This window comes from Sminthopsis crassicaudata, chromosome 1 (assembly GCF_048593235.1).
Source record: "Sminthopsis crassicaudata isolate SCR6 chromosome 1, ASM4859323v1, whole genome shotgun sequence".
NCBI classification, from domain to species: Eukaryota; Metazoa; Chordata; class Mammalia; order Dasyuromorphia; family Dasyuridae; genus Sminthopsis; species Sminthopsis crassicaudata.
Genome location: NC_133617.1, coordinates 743,540,052 through 743,564,248, shown reverse-complemented (window position 1 = coordinate 743,564,248; position 24,197 = coordinate 743,540,052). Strand labels below are relative to the sequence as shown.

General features: G+C 57.9%; 2 protein-coding genes across 15 annotated transcripts in view; one reads left to right on the top strand and one right to left on the bottom strand.

Moving 5' to 3' along the window:
- Positions 1-5,037, top strand: part of MLH1 (mutL homolog 1) — a 47,473-nt gene extending 42,436 nt beyond the window's left edge. Inside the window, exons 15-19 of one of the 2 annotated variants that reach the window (XM_074284382.1) lie at positions 1,518-1,581; positions 3,182-3,346; positions 3,611-3,703; positions 4,029-4,142; positions 4,753-5,037. In XM_074284382.1, coding sequence (XP_074140483.1) covers positions 1,518-1,581; positions 3,182-3,346; positions 3,611-3,703; positions 4,029-4,142; positions 4,753-4,920 — 604 coding nt within the window. In that variant the 3' untranslated portion in view covers positions 4,921-5,037. Of the gene's footprint in view, positions 1-1,517; positions 1,582-3,181; positions 3,350-3,610; positions 3,704-4,028; positions 4,143-4,752 lie in introns of both variants that reach the window. The other variant, XM_074284379.1, reaches the window with a different exon arrangement.
- A 3,204-nt stretch (positions 5,038-8,241) lies between these two features.
- The window catches only part of LRRFIP2 (LRR binding FLII interacting protein 2), a 92,594-nt gene continuing 76,638 nt past the window's right edge, over positions 8,242-24,197 (bottom strand). For 6 of the 13 annotated variants that reach the window (XM_074284378.1, XM_074284365.1, XM_074284367.1 and 3 more), the window contains 10 exons: positions 18,995-19,165; positions 15,915-16,007; positions 15,294-15,386; positions 12,369-12,470; positions 12,132-12,264; positions 11,325-11,374; positions 10,527-10,647; positions 9,495-9,574; positions 8,897-9,001; positions 8,242-8,483 (listed from right to left, as the gene is read on the bottom strand). In XM_074284378.1, the coding sequence (XP_074140479.1) occupies positions 8,373-8,483; positions 8,897-9,001; positions 9,495-9,574; positions 10,527-10,647; positions 11,325-11,374; positions 12,132-12,264; positions 12,369-12,470; positions 15,294-15,386; positions 15,915-16,007; positions 18,995-19,165 (1,059 nt within the window). In that variant the 3' untranslated portion in view covers positions 8,242-8,372. The remainder of the gene's footprint in view (positions 8,484-8,896; positions 9,002-9,494; positions 9,575-10,526; positions 10,648-11,324; positions 11,375-12,131; positions 12,265-12,368; positions 12,471-15,293; positions 15,387-15,914; positions 16,008-18,994; positions 19,166-24,197) is intronic. The other 7 variants (XM_074284366.1, XM_074284369.1, XM_074284372.1 and 4 more) reach the window with 2 other exon arrangements.

Sequence of the window (24,197 nt, the reverse complement as noted above, 5' to 3'; positions counted from 1 at the left end):
CTTTGGGGCCCTTCTCAGGCCCCGCCTCTCCCCAGCTAGGTTGGGTGACCCCGACTCTTAGGAGGCAGAGAAGTCTGTCCCATGGCCTGTTGGAGGAAGGGAATAAGCATGTACAGAGCTCCTGCTGTGTGCCAGGCACTGTGGGAGTTCTTAACGAGCATGATCTCATGGAGTCCTCATGACCATGCTGGGGGGGGGGGGGTCAAAGCTGGGAGAGGGTCCCATTTTGCAGATGAGGAAATTGGAGGCAGGCAGAGGGGCCGAGGCCAGCGGGAACTCGGGCTTTCCTGAGGCTGGTCCTCCGCACTGTGTCTCTGGCTCCCCATTGTCCCCAAACTTGAGTATTTCCTTCCATCAATTAGAAAAGGGGACCTTGGGCCTTCCAAGGCCACCATGTCAAGGACAAGGGCATTCCTGTGGGGCAGCGGAGGCTGAACTGGGAACTCCCAGGAGAGGAAAGTCCTCTCACCGATCCCAGGCAGCCTCATCCTGAGCCACCTGTGCCCCAGAGAGGCAGAAGCGATCCTTTTGGGCTCTCGTGGCCAGCGTGTGTCTGAGGGGCTGGTGCTCAGCGCCTGTCCGGAGGGGCTGGTGGTCAGTGCCTGTCCGGAGGGGCTGGTGCTCAGTGCCTGTCCGGAGGGGCTGGTGGTCAGCACGTGTCCGGAGGGGCTGGTGGTCAGCACGTGTCCGGAGGGGCTGGTGCTCAGCGCCTGTCCGGAGGGGCTGGTGCTCAGCGCCTGTCCGGAGGGGCTGGTGGTCAGTGCGTGTCCCGGGGGCTGGTGCTCAGTGCCTGTCCGGAGGGGCTGGTGCTCAGTGCCTGTCCGGAGGGGCTGGTGCTCAGCGCGTGTCCGGAGGGGCTGGTGCTCAGTGCCTGTCCGGAGGGGCTGGTGCTCAGTGCCTGTCCGGAGGGGCTGGTGGTCAGCACGTGTCCGGAGGGGCTGGTGCTCAGCGCGTGTCCCGGGGGCTGGTGCTCAGCGCGTGTCCGGAGGGGCTGGTGGTCAGCGCGTGTCCGGAGGGGCTGGTGCTCAGTGCCTGTCCGGAGGGGCTGGTGCTCAGTGCCTGTCCGGAGGGGCTGGTGGTCAGCACGTGTCCGGAGGGGCTGGTGGTCAGCACGTGTCCGGAGGGGCTGGTGGTCAGCGCGTGTCCCGGGGGCTGGTGCTCAGCGCGTGTCCGGAGGGGCTGGTGGTCAGCGCGTGTCCGGAGGGGCTGGTGCTCAGTGCCTGTCCGGAGGGGCTGGTGCTCAGTGCCTGTCCGGAGGGGCTGGTGGTCAGCACGTGTCCGGAGGGGCTGGTGGTCAGCACGTGTCCGGAGGGGCTGGTGGTCAGCATGTGTCCGGAGGGGCTGGTGCTCAGCGCCTGTCCGGAGGGGCTGGTGGTCAGCGCGTGTCCCGGGGGCTGGTGCTCAGTGCCTGTCCGGAGGGGCTGGTGGTCAGCGCGTGTCCCGGGGGCTGGCGGCCGGCTGTCACCCCTCACCCTCAGGGCCCCCCTGCCCCTAAAGCTGCTGTTTTTCTGTTGCAGTGAAGAACTCTTCTACCAGATCCTCATCTATGACTTTGCCAACTTTGGGGTGCTGAGGCTGTCGGTAAGCTCCCCGCCCCCGTCGGGGCCTTCTCTTTGGGCTCAGTTTGGCTCCCAGATGAGAGCCGTCTGTCTATGGGGCGCCCGCGGCTCTGCGCGTGTTGTACCTGTGCTCGCTCCGGCACTTCCCGCCACACGTCTCAGCCGGCACTGTTCCCGCGTGGGATCCCCGAGGTCATGTGGGTGGTTTTGAGCAACAGGGATGCGCAGAGTCCTTCAGAGCAGAGACAGAGACACAGACAGAGACAGACAGAGAGACAGCGGTGTGTTCTGTCCCTGTGCAAAAGCTGCCGTTTGGTGCAGGCTCTGCTGGAGCCAGCGGGTAAAGTGAAGGGGGCCCCGGGGGGATGGCAGGTGGGAGTCAGGTTCCACAGAAGCCCCTAGAGGTAAAAGAGGCACAGAAGTGGCGCTAGGGAACCGGCTCAGGAGAGCTGCAGACTAGAATTATGTCAGGTGCGACTAGTACGAGATTCAGTGGAGAGTCAGACATCGCCTCACAAAGTCCAGGGTTAGCGAGCTCTTACTTTACGTGTTCCTGGGCTCAGGCAGTCTAACTGAAGGGGCCACCTGGTTTGGGGAGATAGCATTTTATGGCTCAGGAAGAGGAAGCGTGGGGGCGGGATCAGGGGAGGGAAGATGTTGGCTGTTTGGTCTCTGAGGTTAGACTTGCAGGCAAGGCTCAGAGAAGCAGCACTCTCGGGGCCTGGCCCCAGGGCCCGCGGCCGCCCTCCCTCGGCCTTGAGGAGTGCCAGCGCGAATTTTGCTTTGATTTATCCTGACGTGGTCGGGGGAGCTGTTCCCAGTGTGAAATAGACATGTCACCCCTTCTCTTTGGCAAAAGGAGGGTTTATGGAAGGGAAGAAGCTGCAGACAAAACAGGGGACCCGATAGACACCAGGAACAGTAAAAATGAAATCAAGTTGGGAGAACCCAAGGCAGGAGAGGGACACGGTCCCCCAGGGTAACCAGGAGGAAGGAAATCCTCCGTGAGGCGGGAGAAAGCCATTGACTGGCAGGTTAGGAGAAAGGAGGGAGGAGCCATTAGAGGGATGGCAAGAGCTCGGCCAGGACCTTCATCGGGAGCAGGTCTTTTATAGGGGAAATAGAGCCCGGTGGAGGGGTCAGGAGCTGCCATGTGGCCCATGGCCAACCGGGGCCCAGACCTGGCCAAAGAGCCAGAAGACGGACACAGGATCCCCGGAGTCCCTTCCTCAGTCACTGTACATTTGGGAGAGTCCGAGAATCCCCGAGAAGTGTCTTCTGGCAGGGGAGGAAAGTGAAGCAGTCGCCACAGGGACGAGATTGCCCAGCACTGAGAACAGACGAGAGCCATGCAGCCACAATGAGCAGGGAAGCCCCCGAACTGGGAGGAAAAGGCTCTCCCAGGCTGCGCTCTGTCGTTCCCAGCTGATGTCAGAGGCAGGCCCCGGGGGATCCCTGAGGAGAGGACGTTCCCCACGTGGCAGAGGGGAGCCTGGCCTCCTCTTCCCTCAGCTGCCTCCAGTGGGGTCCCTGCCCCTGTTGGGCCTGGGCACATGCTGACCCCATGGGGACGCTGCACCCCACCTTCACGGTCTGCTCTTGTTCCTTCCCTGCCCTGTCAGGAGCCCGCGCCCCTGTATGACCTGGCCATGCTGGCCCTGGACCACCCAGAGAGCGGCTGGACCGAGGAGGACGGCCCCAAGGAGGGGCTCGCCGAGTACATCGTGGAGTTCCTGAAGAAGAAGGCCGAGATGCTCGCCGACTACTTCTCCCTGGAAATCGATGAGGTGGTGGCAGCTGGGCCCTCGTTCTTGGGCCTCGGGGGATGTCTTGGACTGGAGATGGGGGGAATCCCCCTCTGTCTGACCTGCTGCTACCCTGGGCTGGGGAGGCCCCCGAAGGCCACCCAGGAGGGGGAGGGGTGCTCTTCCCTCTGGTCCACCCCCTGTACCTGCTGCTGAGGCTCTAAAATCCCACTCTGGGGCAGGGTGGGGGGAATAGGGCAGACCCCATGGTGGGCAGCACTGTCTTACTCCCCTGTCCCCTGACAGGAAGGAAACGTGACCGGATTGCCTCTTTTGATTGACAACTACATCCCCCCATTAGAGGGGCTCCCCATGTTCGTCCTGCGGTTGGCTACTGAGGTGAGCGGCTGTTCCTCGGTGGTGAGCGCAGGCCCAAAGTGGCCGTGGGAGATCTGGGAGGAGCCAGGAGGGGAGAGAAGAAGAGCAGGGGCCCCAGAGGTCCCAAAGAGTGGAAGCTGAGAGTATAACTGATGTGGCCGAGCCAGTCACAGATCCAGCGGAGCCCTCGTGGCTGCAGACGGTGGGGGCTTGTGGCAGGCTGGGCACGTGGCCAGAGCAGGGGAGTGCCCGGATCTGAGGTGGGGGCCAAAGTCCAGACCTCCGGCTCTCGGCCTCCGCGAGCCCTCCCCCCTTCCCACTGAGCTTCTCCCTGTCTCTGCTGCAGGTCAACTGGGACGAGGAGAAGGAATGCTTTCAGAGCCTCAGTAAGGAGTGCGCCATGTTTTACTCCATCAGGAAGCAGTACGTGGGGGAGGAGTCGTCTCTCTCCGCCCCAGAGGTCAGTGACCCCCTCCTGGGACCCACGAGAAGCAGGGGCTTCAGTTCTTCCGGGGAGTCCGAGCACAGCTTTGGGAAACTTTAGTCCAGTCGGCCTGACTTCGGACGGAGAAGTGGGGGCCGAGTGTGGGGGTTGGGATGGGAGCCCGCTTCTCCCCACTCGTGGGCTGGACTCTGGGCATCCAGGGAGCTGGCGGCTCTCAGCCCTAAGGCCGGCCAGCTTGGACAAGGCCATGGCTCCGGGTCAGAAAGGTGCCGGCCGTTTGGGGACAACGGGCTGGGGCCCAGCTGGGTTTGACCAGTTCTGCGGCCCTCTCCCCGCCTTTATCACAGCCCAGAGAAAGGCTCCCCCCACCCCCACCCAGGGCGGGGCTCCTCCCCCCCACAGCGCTTTTTAAATAAGGAGCCTGGGGCTGAGACAGGGAGCGGGGCTAGAATGGGAACTGCAGGGGTCTGGGAGGCCCCGCCCGGCCGCTTCCTCCCGGGCAGCCCCTCGCTGGCGCTTTCGCTGGCTCGTGCGGTGGCCTCCCTCCGGAAGTGCCAGGGCAGTGGGGGCGGGGCACCGGGCGGGCGGAGCGAGCCCCCCCTCAGGTGGCAGTCTCCTCTTTCAGAAGGAAGAAGGCCCGGCCGCTGCCGGGTCCTGGAAGTGGACGGTGGAGCACGTGCTCTACAAGGCCTTCCGCTCGCACCTCCTCCCTCCCCGGCGCTTCTCCGAGGACGGCAGCGTCCTGCAGCTCGCCAACCTGCCCGACCTCTACAAAGTGTTTGAGCGCTGCTGAAGACTCCCCCGGCCGGCTCTGCGGACTGACGGCCGCGCGCCGCCCCCTCGTGCTAGCCCTTCCCACCCCCGCCCCACCCCCACCCCAGCATCTGTGATTAAAAATTGTTGGTGACCATTTTCCGTGTCAGTGTTGTCCGGGAAACCCGGCCTGGCCTCCCCGCGGTGTGGGGAGGGGGCGGGGGGGGGGCGGAGCGAGGCTTCCTGGGGCCGAGGGAACCCCGTTTGGCGAGTGGGGCGGGAAGGCCCCGAGGGCGGCTCCCCTAAGCCCGCCACAGGCCTGGGGAGGGGGCTCGGCCCTGCAGAAGATGCTGGGTCCTTCCCCAGAGTCTAAAGGGCAGGAGGGCCGGCCGTGGCCTGGGTGGGGACGGCCGAGAAATCCGGGGGGCCGCCGCTGTCCCGCCAGCCCTTCCTGCCTCAGGCCCACGCACACGGGCCGGGCCGGCGGCCATTGGGCGGACAGAGCGGCCCGGGCCTGGTTGGGCCTCCGCGTCTGCGGCCTCCGGGCCCGCCCAGCAGGGGGCGTCGGGGCTTTCTCCTGCCCTCCTCCTGTTCCTCCCCTCTTAAATGCCGGCCTTCTCAGCTCAGCTCCCGCGCCCCCTCCAAGAAGCCCTCGGGGTCTCCCCTCACGGATTCTCACCCAAATGCGCGCGCTCGTCTCCAGGCGCCAAGGCGGCCGCTCAGCAGATGCGGCTCAAACCTCCCCCCTCCCCCACTGACCTCGGGCCTGCCGGGAGGGGTTTGTGGAGGTCCGGGGGGGGGGGGGGCGGGGCTGCTTTACCTTGGGGTTCGCACAGGGGAGCCTCCTGGCCAGGGCACCGTGAGGGGCAAAGGCTCCCTCCCCCACCGTCGGCTCCCTACTGGGGATGTCCTGGACGGGGGCGGACTGGGAGCCACCGAGGTCCCTCCCACCGGAAGAGTCTGTGGCTCCTCGCCGGCCCCTCGTGCTCCCGGGGGAGTCCCCTCTTAGGGATCCCGGGCTTCAGCCTCCCCGCGCTCTCATCCGGCGCTTCTCCCAGTCCTGCCTGCAGGGAGCCGGACGGACGGACAGACGGGTAGAGATGATGTATATAGATGATGGGTTGGTGGGTGGTAGTTTGAGAGGGGGATGTGATGGACAGATGGACCGACGGACGGGCCACGTGGTGGTGGTTTGTGAGGGGGAAGTCAGGAGGAGGAAGGACAAGGACCAGGAGTTCCTTGCAGAGTGCTCCCGGGGAGGAGCCCGGGGAGACAGGGAGAGACGCCCCTCCAGGGCCCAGTCCGATGAACTCTCCCCTCCACGGTTCCCAAAGATCTCAGCTGCTAAACACCAGAGAGAGGTTTCTCCCCCGGCCTCCTCTCGCCGCTCACTGCGGCCGGCCCCCCAGCTCTCACCAGCCTCCCCTCCTCAGGCTTTCCCTCCTCTTTCCCCACTGTGCCTCGTTACCGGAGCCCGCAGGGTGCCTCTTCCGGTCACTCCCGCCTCCTGGGGGCGCCTCCCTTCCCAGGGCCGTCCCCCCAACCTCTCCCCAGCCTGGTGGCCGTCACCTCCCACCCGGCGTCCTCGGGCCCTCTGCCTTCTCTATCTCGGAGGTGCCCCCCTGGGTCTTCCTTGATCCCCCAGTTTTAAGCGCTCCCTCCCACAAATTCTATTTCCGTATTAGGCTGCTCCGGGCAGGGGGACGCATCCCTCAGAAAGTTTTCCTGACCGAGGTCTGAGGGACTCTCTCGGGACCAGAAGGCCGCCAGTGGCTGAATGTAGGACCCGAACTCGGCCCCGGCCCGAGGTCGGCATCTTCGGCAGGGTTTCTCCCCCTCCCTTCCTGAGGCCCCTGAGTCCCGTCTTGCTGTGCCGTGACCAAGCTCTCCATGGTGGCCAGTGGCTTCCTAGTGGGCAAACGGGGCCCCCAAGTGGCCCCCTCCAGAGGCCTGATCTGGTCCAGCCCAGCGGCTCCAAGTCCCTGAGACTCGGCCCAGCCCTGCAGCGGGCGGGCTGTCTCTCCCCTGCAGGGACCCCCCCCAACCCCTTCCCACCTGCTTGCCCTCTGGCTGAGGGCCCCTGCAGCAGTCAGCTCTGGCAGGACCCCTGGATTGCCCAATGGCTTCCCGACCTCGCCTCTGACCTTTCCCCCAAGACCCCGGCGCTCCCTTGCCCTTTCCTGCACCTCCCCCTGCCTCGAGGACAGACCTGGGGCTCCTTGGCCCAGTCCTGCCCCTTCCTGACCAAGAGCCTTTTCTGGCTGTTTGTGAGCTCCCTTCCACTGCGCCCCAGGCTTACTTCGGCAGCGGCGCCTCCTGCGCTCCCCTACGTGGGACCACGCTCCCCAACCTTCCTCGCTCATCCAAGAGCCCGTCACCGGGGTGTCCGGGGTGGCTGCTCTAGGGCGGACCTCGGACCTCGAGCTCCCGGTCCTGGCTGCGGCCCGATTACACGGCCATCGAGGCCCTTCCATCTTCCTGGAGTCGGCTGCCACCCTCAGCTCATCCCAGTCATCTGGGGGACCACGGCCTTGTGGCGGTCTGCGCGTCCCAAAGCGCCCCCATGGCTGCCCCCCGGCCCCTCCTCCGGGCTCTAATTCTGACATCTGGGAACCCAGTCCCAGGGCAAGGGGCACAAGACCCAAGGGATGCACCAATGGCGCCCCCAGCGCCCGGCAATGGCCAGCACAGGGCCGTTGGAGGAAGGGGGGCAGGGGGTCGGCGGGCTCCAAAGAACTCAGCCACAGCCGCAGCGGTCGGGACAGTGTCTGTTTAATTAATAGCATCCCCATCCAGATCCCCGCCGGCCTGGCCCGGCACACCTGCCCCATCTGCCCTTCCCCCCACGAGGCCCTCGCCCCCCACGTGAGCAGCGGATGAGGCACCCGGGACCCCACCTGCCCCCGGCTCTGCTGCCGAGAGGCTCCGGCCTCGCGCCCCACAAACAGGGGCCTCGGGTGCCCATGCCATAAAGCAAGTTTCTATACATTTAACATTTTCTGATATAAATTTAAATATTTTACAAAAATGTTTCCATTAAAACATATAAAGTTCACGGAACGTGTCCCCCTTTTCCCCACGCGTCTTTTAAAAATATAAACGTTATTTGACTTTCAGGGTTAGTGTGTCTGGATTGCACCACAGAGAAGGCACTTGGGTCGGGCGTCTCGGCGAGTCCTCGGGGACGCAGGCGCGGGAGCCGCCTCCTCCCCACACGGGCCAGGAGTGGGTCCCCAGGGCGGGGAGGCCGGGGCCTGGGCTGGCAGAACCAATCATGGGGCTGCCCAGCTCTTCCTCTAGGATCAAACTGCTAATAAAAACCGATCCGTTCTCCCACTCAGAGCGGTTTCATTCTCATAAATCACACGGTAAAAGGCGCCACTTTAATCATCCGACAAAAATAGGACCGAACAGCCGGGAGCTCAAATGCAGCAAAAGTCCGAGGTGGCCCAAGCCGGGAGGAGGGGGCCCGGCCCGGGGGGAGCGCCGCCGCTACTGCTGGTTCAGCAGGGCCGTCCGGTTGGCCTTCATCTTCTCCAGCCTCTTCACCAGGTGACTGTTGGTCATCTCCATCTCCTCGATCTTGTCCAGCGCCGTCCGCAACTGCAGGGAAAGAGCAGAGTTCAGGCTCCGGGCCGGCCATTCCGGCCCCCAGACGGGCGCGTGGACCCCCCGGCGGTCACTAACGGGCAGTGCTCCTGCCAAGGCCCAGATCCCCTGGGCTGCAGATTAAGGCTCGGGCAGGTGCAGGACGGGCTGGAGGAGGGGAGGCTCAAAAGTCCAGAGTCTCAGGGAGAGGCCAAATCCAAGACTGTCACCGCGGAGGTCGGGGATTGGTGGGGAGACAGATGGACCAGGGCTGGACCCGGCTCAAGAGCAACTCCCCAGCCAGACTGGCACCGGCTCCATGTCAGCCCTGACTCAGGGGCTGCAGCAGGCCCCCAACCAAGCCAGGGGCCAGAGCCTGGTGGCTCAGACCCAAGAAGAATCGCCCCCCGCCCCCCCCAAGCCAGTACCTCGCGCTGCAGCTTCCTCTTGTCCGCCTTGAGCTCGTCCTCCACCTTCTCGGCGTTCTCGGCCGCATTCTTGTACCTGGCCACCTGCCCTTCCAGCCTCCCGATCTGTGAGCAAGAGCCCCCATGACGTCGCGTCTCCCGAGACCTCCGGCTCCCCCCACCCGCCTAGACCCCCCGGAAGGCGGCCAGCACGGCCAGAGACCCTGGGGATACGCTGTTTATAAACCCAGCCCTCCCCTCCTCCCCGCCAGGATCCCCTCTGGACGGTGTCTGGGAGGCCCGGCCTCCCCCCAGTCCGTCTCTCTGGGCAGCCTCTGAGCGAGGGCACAGGCACCTGAGGTTGTTCCTCCGGCCGCTGGGCTTGCTTTCCCCAAAACTACTAGGTTTTGACCCCACCCGGCTCTTGCAGCCAGGCCCAGAGAAGGTCCCAGCCCAGGTGAGGGGCCGGGGGCGTCCCAGCAGGCATTTGCCATGCCAGGAGGAGAGGGCAGCTCAGGGCGGGATCGCTGTACTGTGGCACAGGCCGGAGCAGGCCTCAGGGAGCACCCCTCGGGACAGGCCCCGCCCTCTGGATGGTGTGGCTCCGCCCCCCACTCACGTTCTGTTCCATGGTGGTGATGTCTTGCTCTGCTTTTGAAAGTTTGAACTTATATTCACTAATTTGCCTGTTGGCGTCTCCTGGAACAAAAGACAAGGGGGGCTCTCAGTGGGGCGTGGGCACTGTGGGCACACAGCACGCTGCCATAACCCTCAGGAAAGGGGACTTGTCCCAGGGAGGGTGGGGGACCCCTGACGGCCATTTCTCCACCTCACACCAGAGGCTCGCTCTCCCCGGGGCCGCGTGCTGCAGCTGGAAAGGGAGAAGCAGCTACTCTGTGCCGGGCTCGGGCTCGGGCTTGCCGGGTGCTCATCCCGAGACCAGAACAGTAACTGCCCCCATTTCACAGAGGAGGCAGACTGAGGCAAAGGGACTTCTGCAAGCTCCCACAGGAGGAAGTTTCTGGGGCTGAATTTGAACTCGGGCCTAGCGCTGTGCCCACACTGGTGCCCTCCACCAGCCTATGACAGAACCAGAGCCCCCCTGCTCCTTGCTCTGATTCGTGTCCCAGCCCACATGGCAGATGCCACAGATTCCTGGGGTGCAGAGGGGGGGAGGGTGACCATGACCCCACAGGTCTGGGGGCCGATGCCTCCGGCCATATGGCTGAGGGAGCTGCCCCCCCAAAGCGGACAAGATGATTCTTCTGACTCATCTCATGATAATTCCCTTCTGTGAATCAATTCCATCCTGGGTTTGATTCTCCTTAACGAAAAGGAAAGGGGGCGAGGGGCGCGGGAGAGCCCGGAACCCAAGGTCTCGGGGTATCCACATGAGAGAAGGGAACACGGGGACTTAAAAAAAACACAACCGGGGGAGAAACACGGATCCTCAAAGGCTCGACACCAAGAAGGCTCCGGCTGGCCCATGGGGGAGCCCCGAGGAGAGCCGGGAGAGCCCCCACTCCCCCAATACCCAGGGCCCCTGCAGGAGACCCCCCAGCACACAAGTCCAGGGAGAAAGGTCTGGGGCTGTGGCCGCCCACGTGGACAGGGAGCGTGCCCCCCCCCCCCCGGCTGCTGCGGTACCTACTCTGCATCTCGATGAACTGCAGGTCGGCTCCGTTCTCCAGCCCCCCCAGGTCCCCGAAGGGTCCGTCCTGCCGGGAGCACTTCTGCCGCTCCTCCTCCAACTGCAGCTTCAGCTTTCTGATCTGAAATCAGGAGGGAGGGGCGTGGGCGGCGGGCTAGGCCGGGGCACCGAGGGGCCGGGGGCAAGGAAGCAGGACACAAACCGCCTCCCACAGTGGGGGTCCTCTCTGAAGGGGGACCCGTCCCCATTTGGGGGGCCACCATGTGTGTCCCAATCACCAGCCCAGCAGCTCCATGGGGAGGGAAGGGCAGAGGGGGGACGCTCGGCCTGAAGCCCCTTATGGGGCACGGGGGAGGGGGGAAGGGGGGAGCAGATGTCTGGGACGCTCCTGGGCCTGCTCACTCACCACAAACTGAACAGCGACGGACCCAAGGGGCCCAGACCCAAGGACCTTTAAGTCCAAAGCCCAAGAACAGGCGAGTGGTGGACCCCGGCAGCAAAGGCCCCGCCCCTGCCTCCAAACCAACCAGCTTTCTGAGCATCTTGGCCAAGAGCCAGCTCCGGGGGAGGGAGCTCCTGCCACCCCCCAGGGGTCGGAGGTCCCAGGTGCCCAAGGCCGGCCGACACTTTACAGAGAGGAGCCAGGCCCGGACAAAGCATCTGCTGAGGACACCTTTCCTGAGGTGACGTCACAGGGAGGTCAGGGACGCCTCCCACACAGGCCCCGCCCACCCGCCCCGCCCTCCCCCTCCACAGGGAGACCCCGGCCTTGGGCCTCAGAGGGGCCTCGGTCTTTACCTGGGACAGCAGCTCCTCCTTTTCTCCGGCCAGTTTCCGTAGCCTTACATCTGAGACAGCCAAGGAGAGGGGGGTTAGGGGGCCCGCCCAGCACTCCTGGCTGCGCCAGCCCCGTTCCCGCCCCGGCCGCAGAGGCGAGAAGAGCAGAAGCCCTTTTATCCAAAGCTCCAGGCGCTCATCGGGCTCCGGGGCCTTCCTGGTAGCGCAGACCCAGGCTCCCCAACACCCCGCGGGGCCCCGGGCTCAGGGACTTCCCAGCATAAAGCCGGCCTGACGCCCAACGGCGTCTACTCAACCATCCGGTCTCAGGCTGGCCCAAGAGCCCCAGCGTGGCCAACGTCCACAGGACACGGGCTCTAAAATCTCAATCAGAACACGCGAGACCAGGGCCTGAGACCAGGGCCTTTCACCGGGTCCAAGCCACGGGCCGTGGGGAGAAGGGGGGTGAGCAGCCCTGGAATCTGCGGGGCATCGTGCCCCCGAAGAGCCTGTCGTCCCCCACATTCACCCGCCATCATGGCCCCCGGGTGCCTGACTGGTCTTACCCCAGGTGCCCAATGGCAGCCTGGTGACTCCCTGGCCAGGGCAAGGCTCCCCTCAACTTGGCCTGGCTGCACCCCCCCCGGCGCGGTCCCCGCCAAACACCCCTTGTTCTCCTTTGAGGACTCCCGCGTGTCAGTGTGCCCGATGTTGCCATTCCGGGGACAAGAGCCTCTCGGGCCAGAAGGGCCTCGTCTGTGGCAGCCGCTCTCCCCCCACAAGGTTTTCTAAACGTGACAGGCCGAGCAGCTCCGGTCCGGCTCTTACCTAGGGGCCCCTCTCCCGCGGACTCCAGGACCTGCGCCGCCTCCTGTGACACCACGGTGATGGCGCCCACCCCGGGCTCGGGGCCGAGCTCCCCGTTGGGGGTGCCGTCGGGGATTATCACCAGCCCGTGTTTCTGAAAGACAAAACCCAGCACCAATGAGAGGGCGAGGAAAGCGGAGGCCGGGAGGCCCGGCTGCCCGGGGGGCGGGCAGCAGGGGCGGGTGCCCGCTCACCTACCTCTCCTGTCTGCAGGCTCTCCTTCAGCTGCGCCAACTCCTCCCTGAGCGCATCCCGCTCGCTCCTAAGGTGCCCAAAGGAGTCCCTCTGGCTCTCTAGGGCCTGGGTCGGGGCAGAGCCGCAGGGAAAGAAGAGAGAGGGTGACAGAGGGCCGGGGGCAGCGCCCAACCGGGCAGGGGCACAGCAAGCCGCGGGAGGACGGGCACCATGCACGAGCCGCCACCACCGCCATGCACCGAGCATGCAGCCCGGGCCTTTCGGGGCTCCTGGCTGACTCAGCTCTGAGCCTGGTGCTGGGGTGGGTGTAGGGAGGGTGCGGGCAGTGGGGGAGTGAGCGGGGGTGGGCAGAGCCTGGGCCTCTGCCTCAGTCTCCTCAGCTGTAACATGGGGAGAGAGCGCGCCCACATCCCCGAGGCCCAGCACAAGGCCTGCTCCGCGGAGGTGCCCTATGTTCCCTACAGCCATTACTGCCTGATCTAATCAGAAAGGACCACCCCTATCGGATCGATCCGAACCCTGACGAGTCTGACTCCTGACCAGGGGCCGGGAGGAGCCCCCTGATCAGACCCTCCTCCAGCAGGCTCCTCCCTCAGGGTTCTAGGGCAGTGACCAGGCCCGGGCTCCCGGCTCCTCGAGGGCAGGGCCCGCTCATCTCTGTGCTGGGCGCACAGCAGCCACCCAGAGCTGTTTGTGGCATTTAATTAACTGACCAGTAAAATAACGAAATGCTCATTCACTCTTCCGATGTAACTACAATTGTGGGGTGCCTCCCACGGCGAGCGGGGCCCCCCTTCTGAGGGTGGGCACTTCCTGAGCAGGGCAGGGCAGGCCCGATGGGCCCAGACAAGTGGGGGCACCCACCTTCTGACCCCAGTCCCTACACTTCTCTCCCCACCCACCAAGCGCTCACCTCCTATGGCCTCCCGCCTTCCCTTTTCTGATGAAAATCTTAAATCTTAAAATTCACGCCAGAGTACAAAACCCACAATCACCAGAACTCGTTGAAATGCCCCCGAGTCTGGCACTGCTGGCAGGGGCTCCTTCTAGCCAGGGGTCACTCGGGTGATGCCCTCCGGATGGCCGAGGGCGAGGTTGCCCAGTCAGACCTCGCTGCCAGCGTGGGGCAGGAGACGGGCAGACAAGTCTCGCTGCTGGCTTCCCCCACTTTCCAAGGTTCTCCCAGGGGTGCCCCAGGGATGGGTGGGAGGACATCCGGAGACACGAATGACCGCCAGCAGGTGGATTATGGAACTAAGCGGAAGCCAGCATGCTGAGGGCAGAGGGCCGCGCCCCCCGACTTGTCTCCCCGGCATCGGGCACCCGAGCCAATGCTCGCCAGGGGTTTCGGCGGGTTTCATGAGGAAAAGCACCAAGTCGGCCGGAGGCCCCGTCCCGGCCCAGCCTCATGCACAACATGCAGGGGGGAGAGCGGGACCAGGGCTGCTGGCCGGGAGCATGCTGGACTGGAACGTCTCCTCCACACGGGCCGCCGGCATGCAGAGTTATTTAGGAACAGACCGATATGGGAGCAGGAGTGGGGGAGGAGCTCCGTCCCACGGGGGCGTAGTGGGCTTTCGTGTCCCCCTTAACGAGCTGGGAGACAGAACGACATCGTTCGAGGCCCCCTTTCGGGGAGTCCGAAAGCCCCGGAGTCAGGCGAGCTGAAGCTGACTGCCCTGACCGTCACCCCCACCGCCCCTCGTGTTTGCAAGAAAGCGACTGATTTTTAAAGCAGAATTATCTTAAAAGAAAAAGGCCGCCTCCTCAAATTCTAGGCCCGTGAAGCCTACAAGAAGCCTGGCGGGCAGAAGCTGCGTGCATGAGGTTTCCCCGGAGAACTGTCTCACACAGGGACAAAAACTCGCTCCCCGCGAGCGTGGCCACCCATCCTGTGGGCGGGGGGCAACCTTGACATGGCTGTCCCTGAAGGAGGCGCCGGGGAAATCCTAGGGGAGAGCCGCGCCGACACTGACCTCGGCCCTATGGATAGAAAGTGGGCGCATCATATCCACTAAGCAACTGACCTCCGAGCTGCAGCTTCCGGCCCGTGCCTTGTGAAGGGTAGTTTACAGCTTCTTTCATTAAGTCCCCTGGGGCAGAAATGCCCCTTGGGTTAGGAGACTCCCTGGGATAGCCGAACTGTCCGAGAAGATGGCGGCGTCCGCGGCCATTGGGGTGGAGGGGCCTCGAGGCCTCCTTCTGCCCCTGAAACTCTCTAACAAGGGGGACCCTCTGGGCCACTTTAAGTCAGCAGCAGACACGGCCCCTGAGAGCCAAAAGCTGCCCACGAAAACTGTCCCTCTTCACTGATGGTTTCTGGGGTCAAGAGCCTTTCAGTTCTGAGATGACCCCTGGTAAAAGTGGGAAAAAAAACCTATCCAAGTGCTAATAAATGTCGGAGTTCAGAGCCCTCAGTTCCTCTCACAGTAAGTCTGAACTTCGGCTCTCCCTTCAGCTCATGGGAACATTTGCTAAATCTTCCCGCTTAGAGGATGTGAAACCCTTTGTTCTTCGGTCTCATTTCTTGGCGGAATCCTTCGGCTACAAGAGCGCTGGACTCGGCCCTGGGTCTGTCTTTAAACACCCGGGGCCACGGCACGGCGCGGGGGCTGCACTTCGCTTCCTCAAACTAAGGGCTGGCTGAGCCCCCCGCCCGGCACTCGGGAGGGCCATCGGGGGCCTCCGGACCTGGCCTGACCCAGGACCTGCCACGTCCTTCTTCCAAATACAACGGGACTCCTTGTGGGGGGCCGTGGGGGGCTCTTTTCCCCACTGGTTCCCATCTGAAGCTGAACAGATATACAGATATGAGTACAGGGAACTTTTTTTGTGTGGGGGGGTGGTTAGGGGGCCATGGTCAAAGTAAACCATATTGGTCTGTCCCAAATCAGTGAACTCGCCCCCAAGCCCCGGTTCTTCTCATACCCCAATTTTTTTATCTTTCCAAATAAGTGTCTCCTGAAGGTCAAACACTTCTTTGGTTAGGCTGTCTACTCTCTGCTGCATGCATCGCTTCTCCTGCAGGGAAAAGAAACAACCAAGAAGCAGAAAGAAAAGAGGAGGCAAAGGGACGAGGAAACCGAGAAAGGGACCGAGGCGCAAAGTGACTGGGGGAAGGGGCGCCAGCGAGACGGGGCTGCCCTGCGCAGAGCAGGCGGGTGGGCAGCGAGCCCCTCGAAGGCACAAGCCAGCCAGCCCAAGCCCCAAGAGCAAAGATGGCGGCCAGGCTGGGATCACATGACTTCTCCCTTCCTTTCCTTTCCTGTGGAACAGAAGAGCCATTTGTTCAGGGAAAGGGGGGAGGCCACGAGGGGACAGGAAGGGTCCGAGGGGACGATGAGCTCTGCTGACCCAGCCCCGACAATTACACCAAAGTGACACTCGTCCCTGCGCCCTTGAGGGAAGGGAGGCAGCAGGAGCCCAAGGATGGGGAAAGTTGCTTGTGTTGGGAGGAGGCGCCTGGCGCTGACCAAAGTAGTTTCTCCGAGCCGCACCCCCTGCCCGCACACGCCCCCCACCCCCGTGCCCCTGGCCGGCCGCCCCTACCTCGATGAGCTCATCCCGCTGGCGCAGACCCTCCTTGAGCATCTCCATCTTGTGCTGCAGCACGGTACACAGGTGCTTCTGCCGCTCCAGCTCCTGCGGGCAGACCAACAAGAGCTTCAGTGCCCACCAGGGAGAGCCCGGACCCAGGGGCCCCCACTCCTCTGGGCCAAAGGGACTGAATGGTTGGGAAACCTTAACATGGGGAGTGGTTTGTGACCCTGGAAAGTGCCCAGAGAGTAAGGATGTCGCCCCGAGGAAAACCTAGGAAAATGACAGCATGGGGGGGCAGGAGGAGGCGTCTGTCCTTCCATACCTGCCGCCGCCAGTGTGTGCACACATGCACTCACGTACACATTACACACACACACTCACATGGCCCCTGGAAGTGAATGTGCTGATAAATGAGGCAACACCTCCTGGGAACCAGAAAGCCCAGAAGGCTGCAGGAATCTAGTGTTTGGTGAACCCAGAGATTCCGGCTTCTGGGACAAAAACTGCTGGGAAAACTGGAAAACAGCGTGACAGAAACTAGGCAAAGACGAATGTTCACCCCGTATCAAGACAGGGTCAAAATGGGTTCATGATTTAGACAGAAAGGGTGAAGATTTAAGCAAATGGGAGAACAAGGGATGTTTTTGCTGCCAGATCTTTGGAGAATAAAGGAACTTATAACTAAAAAAAAGAAACAGAATATTATGAAATGTCAAATGGATAATTTTGATTATATTAAATTAAAAAGATTTTGCACAAACAAAACACAGCCAAGATGAAAAGGGAAGCAAAAACTGGGGAACAGTTTTTAAAACCAGTCTTTCTGATAAAGGTCTCATTTCTAAAATATATTTGACAATGAGTCGAATTTATAAAAATCCAAGCCATTCTCCAGCTGATAAATGGTCAAAGGACGTGAACAGACAATTTTCAGATAAAGAAGTGAAAGCCATCTATAATCATATCATAAATGCATTAAATCACTATTGGTCAGAGAAATGCAAACATTAAAACAACTCTGAGGTACCGCCTCATACTTCTCACATTGGCTAAGATGACAGGAAAAGATATTGATGAATGTTTTAGGACTGGGGCACTGATGCACTGCTGGTGCTGTGAACTAATTCTGGAAGACAATAAGAACTATGCTCAAAGGGCTTTGGTCCAGCAGGGTCTCTCCTGGGCCTGTATCCCAGAGACATCATAAAGGAGGGAAAGGAACCCACACGTGCAAAAATGTTTGTGGCAGCCCTTTGTAGTGGCGAGAAATTGGAAACTGAGCGAATGCCCAGGGGAATGGTTGAATTATGGGATATGAATGTTATGGAATAATATTGTTCTGTAAGAAATGATCAGTAGGATGACTTTAGAAAGACCTAGAAAGACGTACAGGAACTGATGCTGAGTGAAATGGGCAGAACCAGGAAATAACCGTACACGGCAACAGCAAGATTATGTGATAGACTTAGCCCTTCTCAGCAATTCAGTAATCCAAGACAATTCCAACAGACTTGGGATGAAAAGAGCAATCCACATCCAGAGAGAGAATCACGGAGATTGCATGTGGATCAAAGCATTGTATTTTACCTTTTTTTTTTTAATTTATTTTTTTCCCTTCTTTTTCTTTTCCCTTTTTTTCAGATTTTTCTTTCACAACATGACTTGTACAGAAATTTGTTGAAAATGATAGTACATTTTTACCTCTATCAGATTGCTTGCTGTTTTGGAGAGGTGGGAAGGAAGGGAGAAAGAGAAGAAAAAAAAAATTGGAACTCAAAAATTCTACAAAAATGAATGTTGAAAACTATCTTTAAATGTAATTGGGGAAAATAAAATACTATTGAAATTAAAATAAAAAACGAATGATGATGTTAGAATCATGAATACAAAGAGAAATGTCCCCTAGGTCACTGCTTCTTTGGGGATGCCAAATGTCTCTCGACAAAGTCAGGACTTCCAAACTGGCTTTGGGAAATGGGTTTAAATGAAAAGCAGATGTTCGCTTTAATTTAGGACTTAAACCACAGCTAACCTGACAGTGTCTAAGTATTCTTTCAATTTTTAAACTCAAAATGAGGATGAGAAGAATTCTACTGAAGCAAGATGGCCAAAGCCCCAGTCACTGGGCAGCACAGCTTTCATTTCTAGAATGGGTCTCCCAACATCATATCACATGAGTTTCTTTGTATGTTTCCAAGATTTCCCTGCTTCTAATGGCCCAGGGTTCCACGCAGCCCAGTAGGATGAGCCTTGGGGAAGGCTCAGTTCTCTCCTCCCAACCACTGGGCCTGCTGTGTGTGCTCTCGGGCGCTCATAGCATTCTGGCCCTGTAGAGACTAACACTAAATAGGGACGACTCAGCTTGGCCTGAGAGCCACACCGGCCACAATGGGGCATGGAGAGCCTCCTTGAGACACACTTGGGGGATGCCCTGCTTAACACTTAAAAGAAAGCAGCTAATGGATTTCCAGCAATGTTAGGTCCACAGGCGCTGGGTTATTTCTCTTCTGTACTTTTTAATCATCCCATTCACAGGTTACAAATTCAGAGATCCAACTCTCTTAACCACCTCCTGAAAAGTATCCTCATTAGTCTAAGCCAGTGGTCCTCAAACTGTTTAAATAGGGGCCAGTTCCCTGTCCCTCAGACAGTGGGAGGGCCGGACTATAGTAAAGCTCACACTCCGTCTCCGCCCCTCAGCCCATTTGCCATAACCTGGCGGGCGCATAAACGTCCTCAGCGGCCGCATCTGGCCCGCGGGCCGTAGTTTGAGAACCCCTGGTCTAAGGTAATAGATAAATGGTCTTCTCTAATCCAGGGGATGCTGTTTAACTTTGTCATTGAAGTATCTACAGAGTTTGTAGAAAAATCTGAATTATTAGTCATGGTGCTTGGAATCATCCGAGGCATTGAGAAACGGGGGGAAAGAGCAAATGAAGGCCTCCAAGGCTTCCTGATGAAATTGGTGACCACCTCTTTGAGAAGCTGGATGGGATTAATAAACACAAAGCTCTCAATGTGAGAGAAGGGGGTCTTGCTGTCCCACGGGCTGCCTGGTGAGCAGCGACGGGCTCCCAGCAAAGACTTACCTTGGATTTCTCTTCATTCTCACGGTAGAATTCCGCCATCTGCTCTTCTTGTCCCTCAAGCACATCTTTCAGCGTATCCACTTGATAGATCAAATTATTCTTCTCATTGTCAAGCTGGGCATTGGAAACCATGGCTTTCTTGTATTTCTCCTCCACGGCCGCCAAAGAGTCCTAAGGGGGGAGGGGCAAAAGGAGCAACCTCAGGGCCAGGCAGGGAGGGCTTCGAAGTCCTGCCCCAGACCCCAGGCTGAGATTTGGGGGGAAATCACAAAGATTCAGACAAAATCAACATTCTTGCAGAAGACAAGCAATTTAGGGGCTCACTCACTGAGTAACATGCACACACACACACGTTTTCATTAAACCTGAAGTTATTCTTGAGGCCTTATACAGAGAAAAGAAGCAGTTACTGTTGATGGGGACCCATGATGGCCAGAGACAGGGCTGCCCTCCTCTAACCCCAGGGCAGACTCTGACCTCCCTGGGAGCAACAAGCCCTCAGCAAGCTCCATTTGGAGAATAAAATCGCTTGGGTTACCCGTGGTGTTTATTCCCTTCCACAATTTCAGTACCAAGCAGGCTGAACTCTCTCATCACAGGAAATTCCTAACTCTCCTGGAATTTAACTGGTAGTCTTAATATTTTCTCAAGATGTTCTGTTATGGTACTCTCTCTAAACTGTATGAACTTTTCTGCTAATAACCATTTCTGACTGTCAAGAAAAAATAATGACTGTCTTTAAAATAACGAAAACTTCACATCTAAATTTCTCTGCGTAAGATAATTGTACAAATGTATAAACATATATCGGACTTAACATATATTTTAACATGTTTAACGTATATTGGATTACCTGCTCTCTAGGGGAGAGGGTGGGAGAAAGGAGGGGAAAATTTGGAATACAAGGTTTTGCAAGGGTTAATGTTGAAAACTTATCCATGCATGTGTTTTGAAAATAAAAAGCTTTGGTAAAAAATAATTTCTCGGCATAAAAAGTTATATTATTTTGTTTTAGGTAAAAATTTTACTTGGAAATGTTTTTCCTACCAAAGCTAAAGACTAAATAAAGATTACTGAAAATATAGCTGAGGAAAATTCCATCAACAGCAATCAAAATTCTGTGCAACGATAACTTTCAACCTTCAGGTTATAGCCGTGGACCAGACACCACCGCTGAGAATAAAATGAGCTGGCTGGGCTAGTAAGTACATTAAAAATCAATACCTTGGATACTTCTATAAAACACTTAGAAAAATATGACTCCAAGGCAAGTACGGCCACAGAATATATTTTTCCCCTGGTGTCCATTCCTTGATCCATATGAAGGAATGGTATTTATCAAAACTATAAAAAAAAAAAAAAAAAAAAGGTTTCCCAACTCATTACAACTCAAATCTCATCTAAAAGCTAGGAGATAAGGCAGGGAGGGGGTTTTTGCCCTCTGGAGACCCTTCTATTCTAGGTACAGAGTCTCATATTCTATGGAGCAGCTATGGTCCTGCCACACACAGGGGAGAGAATGGAGTGCTGATATTAATTAATGTATCATAATAGCACACTTTCTCTCTGTGTGTGTGTATGTGTGTGTGTGTGTTTGTGTGTGTGTGTGTGTGTGTGTATATATATATATACACATATGTATGTATGTATAAAAATTGTCAACATATAATTGGGGAAAAAATAAAACATTCAAAAAATAGAATGGCAGCTAGAAGGCCAATTTTTCTTCCTTTCCTACCTAGTATATCATAGGAATGCAGGATACTTCCAGCCAGTCTGACTGCTTCAAACTTACATAATGACCCAGTGGCTCGCAGTTTTTCATGAACGCACCTGAAGCTCCTCACTAGGCCTCCCTCACGCTTTTAGCCATGGTCATTCCCAGATGCTGCTGGGCCAAGCCCAAGGGGAGAAAGGTCATCATCGCAGTGCCCATGGCATATCCTGGCAGGGGAGAGGAGCTCTGGACTAAGAGTCCAGAAGACAAGGGCTTGAGTCCTGCCTCAGACACCGATAAGCTGTGGGGCGAAAGGAGGCTAATTCTTGCTCCACTTCCCCTCATAGATTTATTGCCCCTTGGGAAACTCTAAAATGTGGCTCTTATTAATTAATTTTTAAATTTTCTTTTTGTTTTTCTAACTTTTTTAATCAAAGCTTTCTATTTTCAAAACCTATGTATAATTTTTCACCACTGACCCTTGCAAAACTTTGTGTTTCAAATTTTCCCCTCCTTCCCCCCACCCCCTTCCCTAGATGGCAAGTAGTCCAATATATGTTAAACATGGTAAAATATGTTAAATCCCATATATATGCATATTTATACAATTATTTTGTGTAACTCTTATTAAACATCCCACAAACAGTTAAGAGCATTGGATGGAATGCTAGAAAAGAGCTGTTGTCTGGAGATGTAAATATGGGAACGATCCATGAGGAACTTATAAAAGTTGGGGTCATCCCACTTGGGGACCACTAGGGTGGAGCTTGTGAAGAGAAAAAGATCCTGACAACCTTGGTGGGGACAATGAGAGCTGGGAAGGAGAGGAGAGGAGGAAGACCACGATGATAAAGTCATCTGATGGGATTCAAAGGGAGAACCAGGCTACAGAGACTGAATGATCTCAGGACAAGAGGGGGCGCTAGTGAGGTTACGCCGCCATTTCCAGGACAAGCTCCACGAGGCGTGCTTTCCCCTCTGCGGAGAGCCGGGCAGCAGGGAGCTTCATCCCAGGGGCCTGTTCTGTACACCCGGACAAGCCAGTCCTGAGGTGGGCAAGAACAGAGCGTGCGTTCTGGAGAACATGCCCATCCGGAGGGGATCCTTCCGTGATGACTGGCCAAGAGCTCCGGCGAGCACCGGATTCTGTCCGGCTTGGTGTTTGCCAGCCCCCCACCCAGAGTCCCATCTGCTGCGTTATCCCTCTGGCTGTGCCAACAAGGCCGAGGGCACTCTAAGTGCCCTCGGGGCTGGCAGCTGTGTCTGCTTTCTCTCCAAACCATTCTGACCACTTGGTTCTCCTCCTCAATGTCGCGAGCCAAGACAATTCCGGCAGACTTGGGATGGAAAGTGCCATCCTCACCCAGAGAGAGAACCATGGGGACTGAACGTGGATGTCCCCTTTTTGTTTTACCTTCCTCATGGGTTTTTTCTTTTCTTTTAGTCTGATTTTTCTTGCACAATATGACAAAATCCAGAAATATGTTTAAAAAGATTTACAAGTTTAACAGGTTTCTTGATGTCTTAGGGAGGGACAGAAAGAGGGAGAAAAATCTTACAAAACTGAAAGTTGAAAACTATCCTTACATGTATTTGGAAAAATAAACTACTACTGAGGGGAAAAATAAAACTGTTCTGACCCTGGCCTTTCTCCCATCTCCAGCCCTCTCCATGAGCTCGACTAACCCCGGAAGCCAGGCCCTTCTTCTCCGTGTCCTTTCCCTGGCTGTCCTGGACGTCTGAACGTTCTCCCTTCTTTTGTCCCTCTCCCGGCTGGAATCCTTCCCTCGCCTTGTCCCTCTGGACCACCCGCCATCTCCCTGCTTGTCCATACACAGGACACTGGTTCTGCACGTTGTCCCCCCATGAGAACGGAGGTGCTGACTTTCTGCATCCAGACTCTGACCTGACCTGAGGGCAATGGAGAGGTGCAGATGGGGAAAAGCAGGCAGGAGCCCATACAAGCCACATAGAGGATGCCATTGAGTAACCGTATGACAGGAAGAATAGGGCTGGCCATGTGGCAAGAGGGAGAGCTGATGGGGGAAGGGAGAGGCCTTGTGATAGCGGAGCAAAGCCCTGGGAGCAGAAGGGCTGTGGCTTGAGCTGGTCAAGGGGAGCCTGAGGTGACGAGGTCCCAGGTCCACCTGAGCAGACTGTGGGAAACAATGGGAAGGTTATGAAGGCGGAGAAGTGGGAAACTCAAAAACCAAACTCCATCTCCAGGCAGGAAGAAGTTCCAGATGGTCAGGAAGGGCATGGAAAACCTGATCTGAGGGTGTGAGGAGCTCCGCCCCCTTCTATGGAGCCAGCAGGAGGACCAGGACGGTGGCAGGAGGGAGGGTAGATGGCATTTTAGCTTGCTACCTTGCTTGATCTCAGCCTGATTCTACCCATTCTCCCTTCCTTTCCAATGCAAGTAAGGTGTTTTAACAGGTAATATCCTAGCCATGATGTGGCTAGAAGGGATGTGGGTTTATCTCCAGTCTATGTCGACACAGTGCGATGTGACCATGGCTTCGGGCCTCCCGCACTTGTCCCCTTACTGGGATCCTTTGGCCTATGTATTCAGGTCTCCTCTCCATTCCCTTTTCCCTTTCCATCCCAGGTGTTGGGGCAGCTCAGCCCCCTCAGGCCTCCACTACTCTGGGGCACTACCCGTGAGGCCCACCGACCTGGCAGCCTTCTCTCAACAGACTCCAAGGTTCCCGCTGAGCACGGTGACAAATGTCTGCTGACTAACCAGCTTTCTAGGCTATTGGGAGCTGATGAGAAGGGCTGCAAACTCAGTACCCAAGAGTCAATTAAAAGAACCACTAACTCAGAAAGATCACCTCCCAGGGATAACATTCAGCAAGGACGGCCCAACTTCTTCTCTGGGAAGAGGGCTACCATTGCTCACTTGTCCGACTCCCACCAGGCCCTTCTCTCCTCCACCCTCTCCCGAGGCTGCCCAAGTCCATGACTCGTTGCTGTGGCTCTCTCCATCCATCTCCTCCCGCCTTTGCTTCAATCTTTCACATCTCACTGGGTCTTGCCTCCTCATTCTACAGCAAGAGTATTTAAGCTCCAGCCCCAGGATTTACCCTTCTGGTAAACAGAGTGAGATGACCTCCCCGGTGCCCTCAGGGGGGCCCCGCAACAGGGCCGATTCTGGGGCGCTCAGGTTTCCTACTACTGTAAAGAGCTCCGACGCCGCAGACCTGTCGGCCCAGATCTGCAGAGCCTTCCTCTCTAGGGGCCAGTGTGTTTGCATTTCATGGCTGCAGTGATCTTTACGCCCCAGAATGTAAGCTCTCCCCCTGCCTCTCTTTGCCGGGCAGAGATGGAATTAGTTCTCAAGATCTTTGATGTTAAGCTACAAGCCGGCTTTGGCCCTCTCCTTTCGGCCATCGGTAGTCTCATCCACATCACTGCCTGCAATGTTCTTCTCTAAAATATAATGTTCTCTGGAGCAGGTTTCTTGGGGAGCTTCTGGAGGCAGCC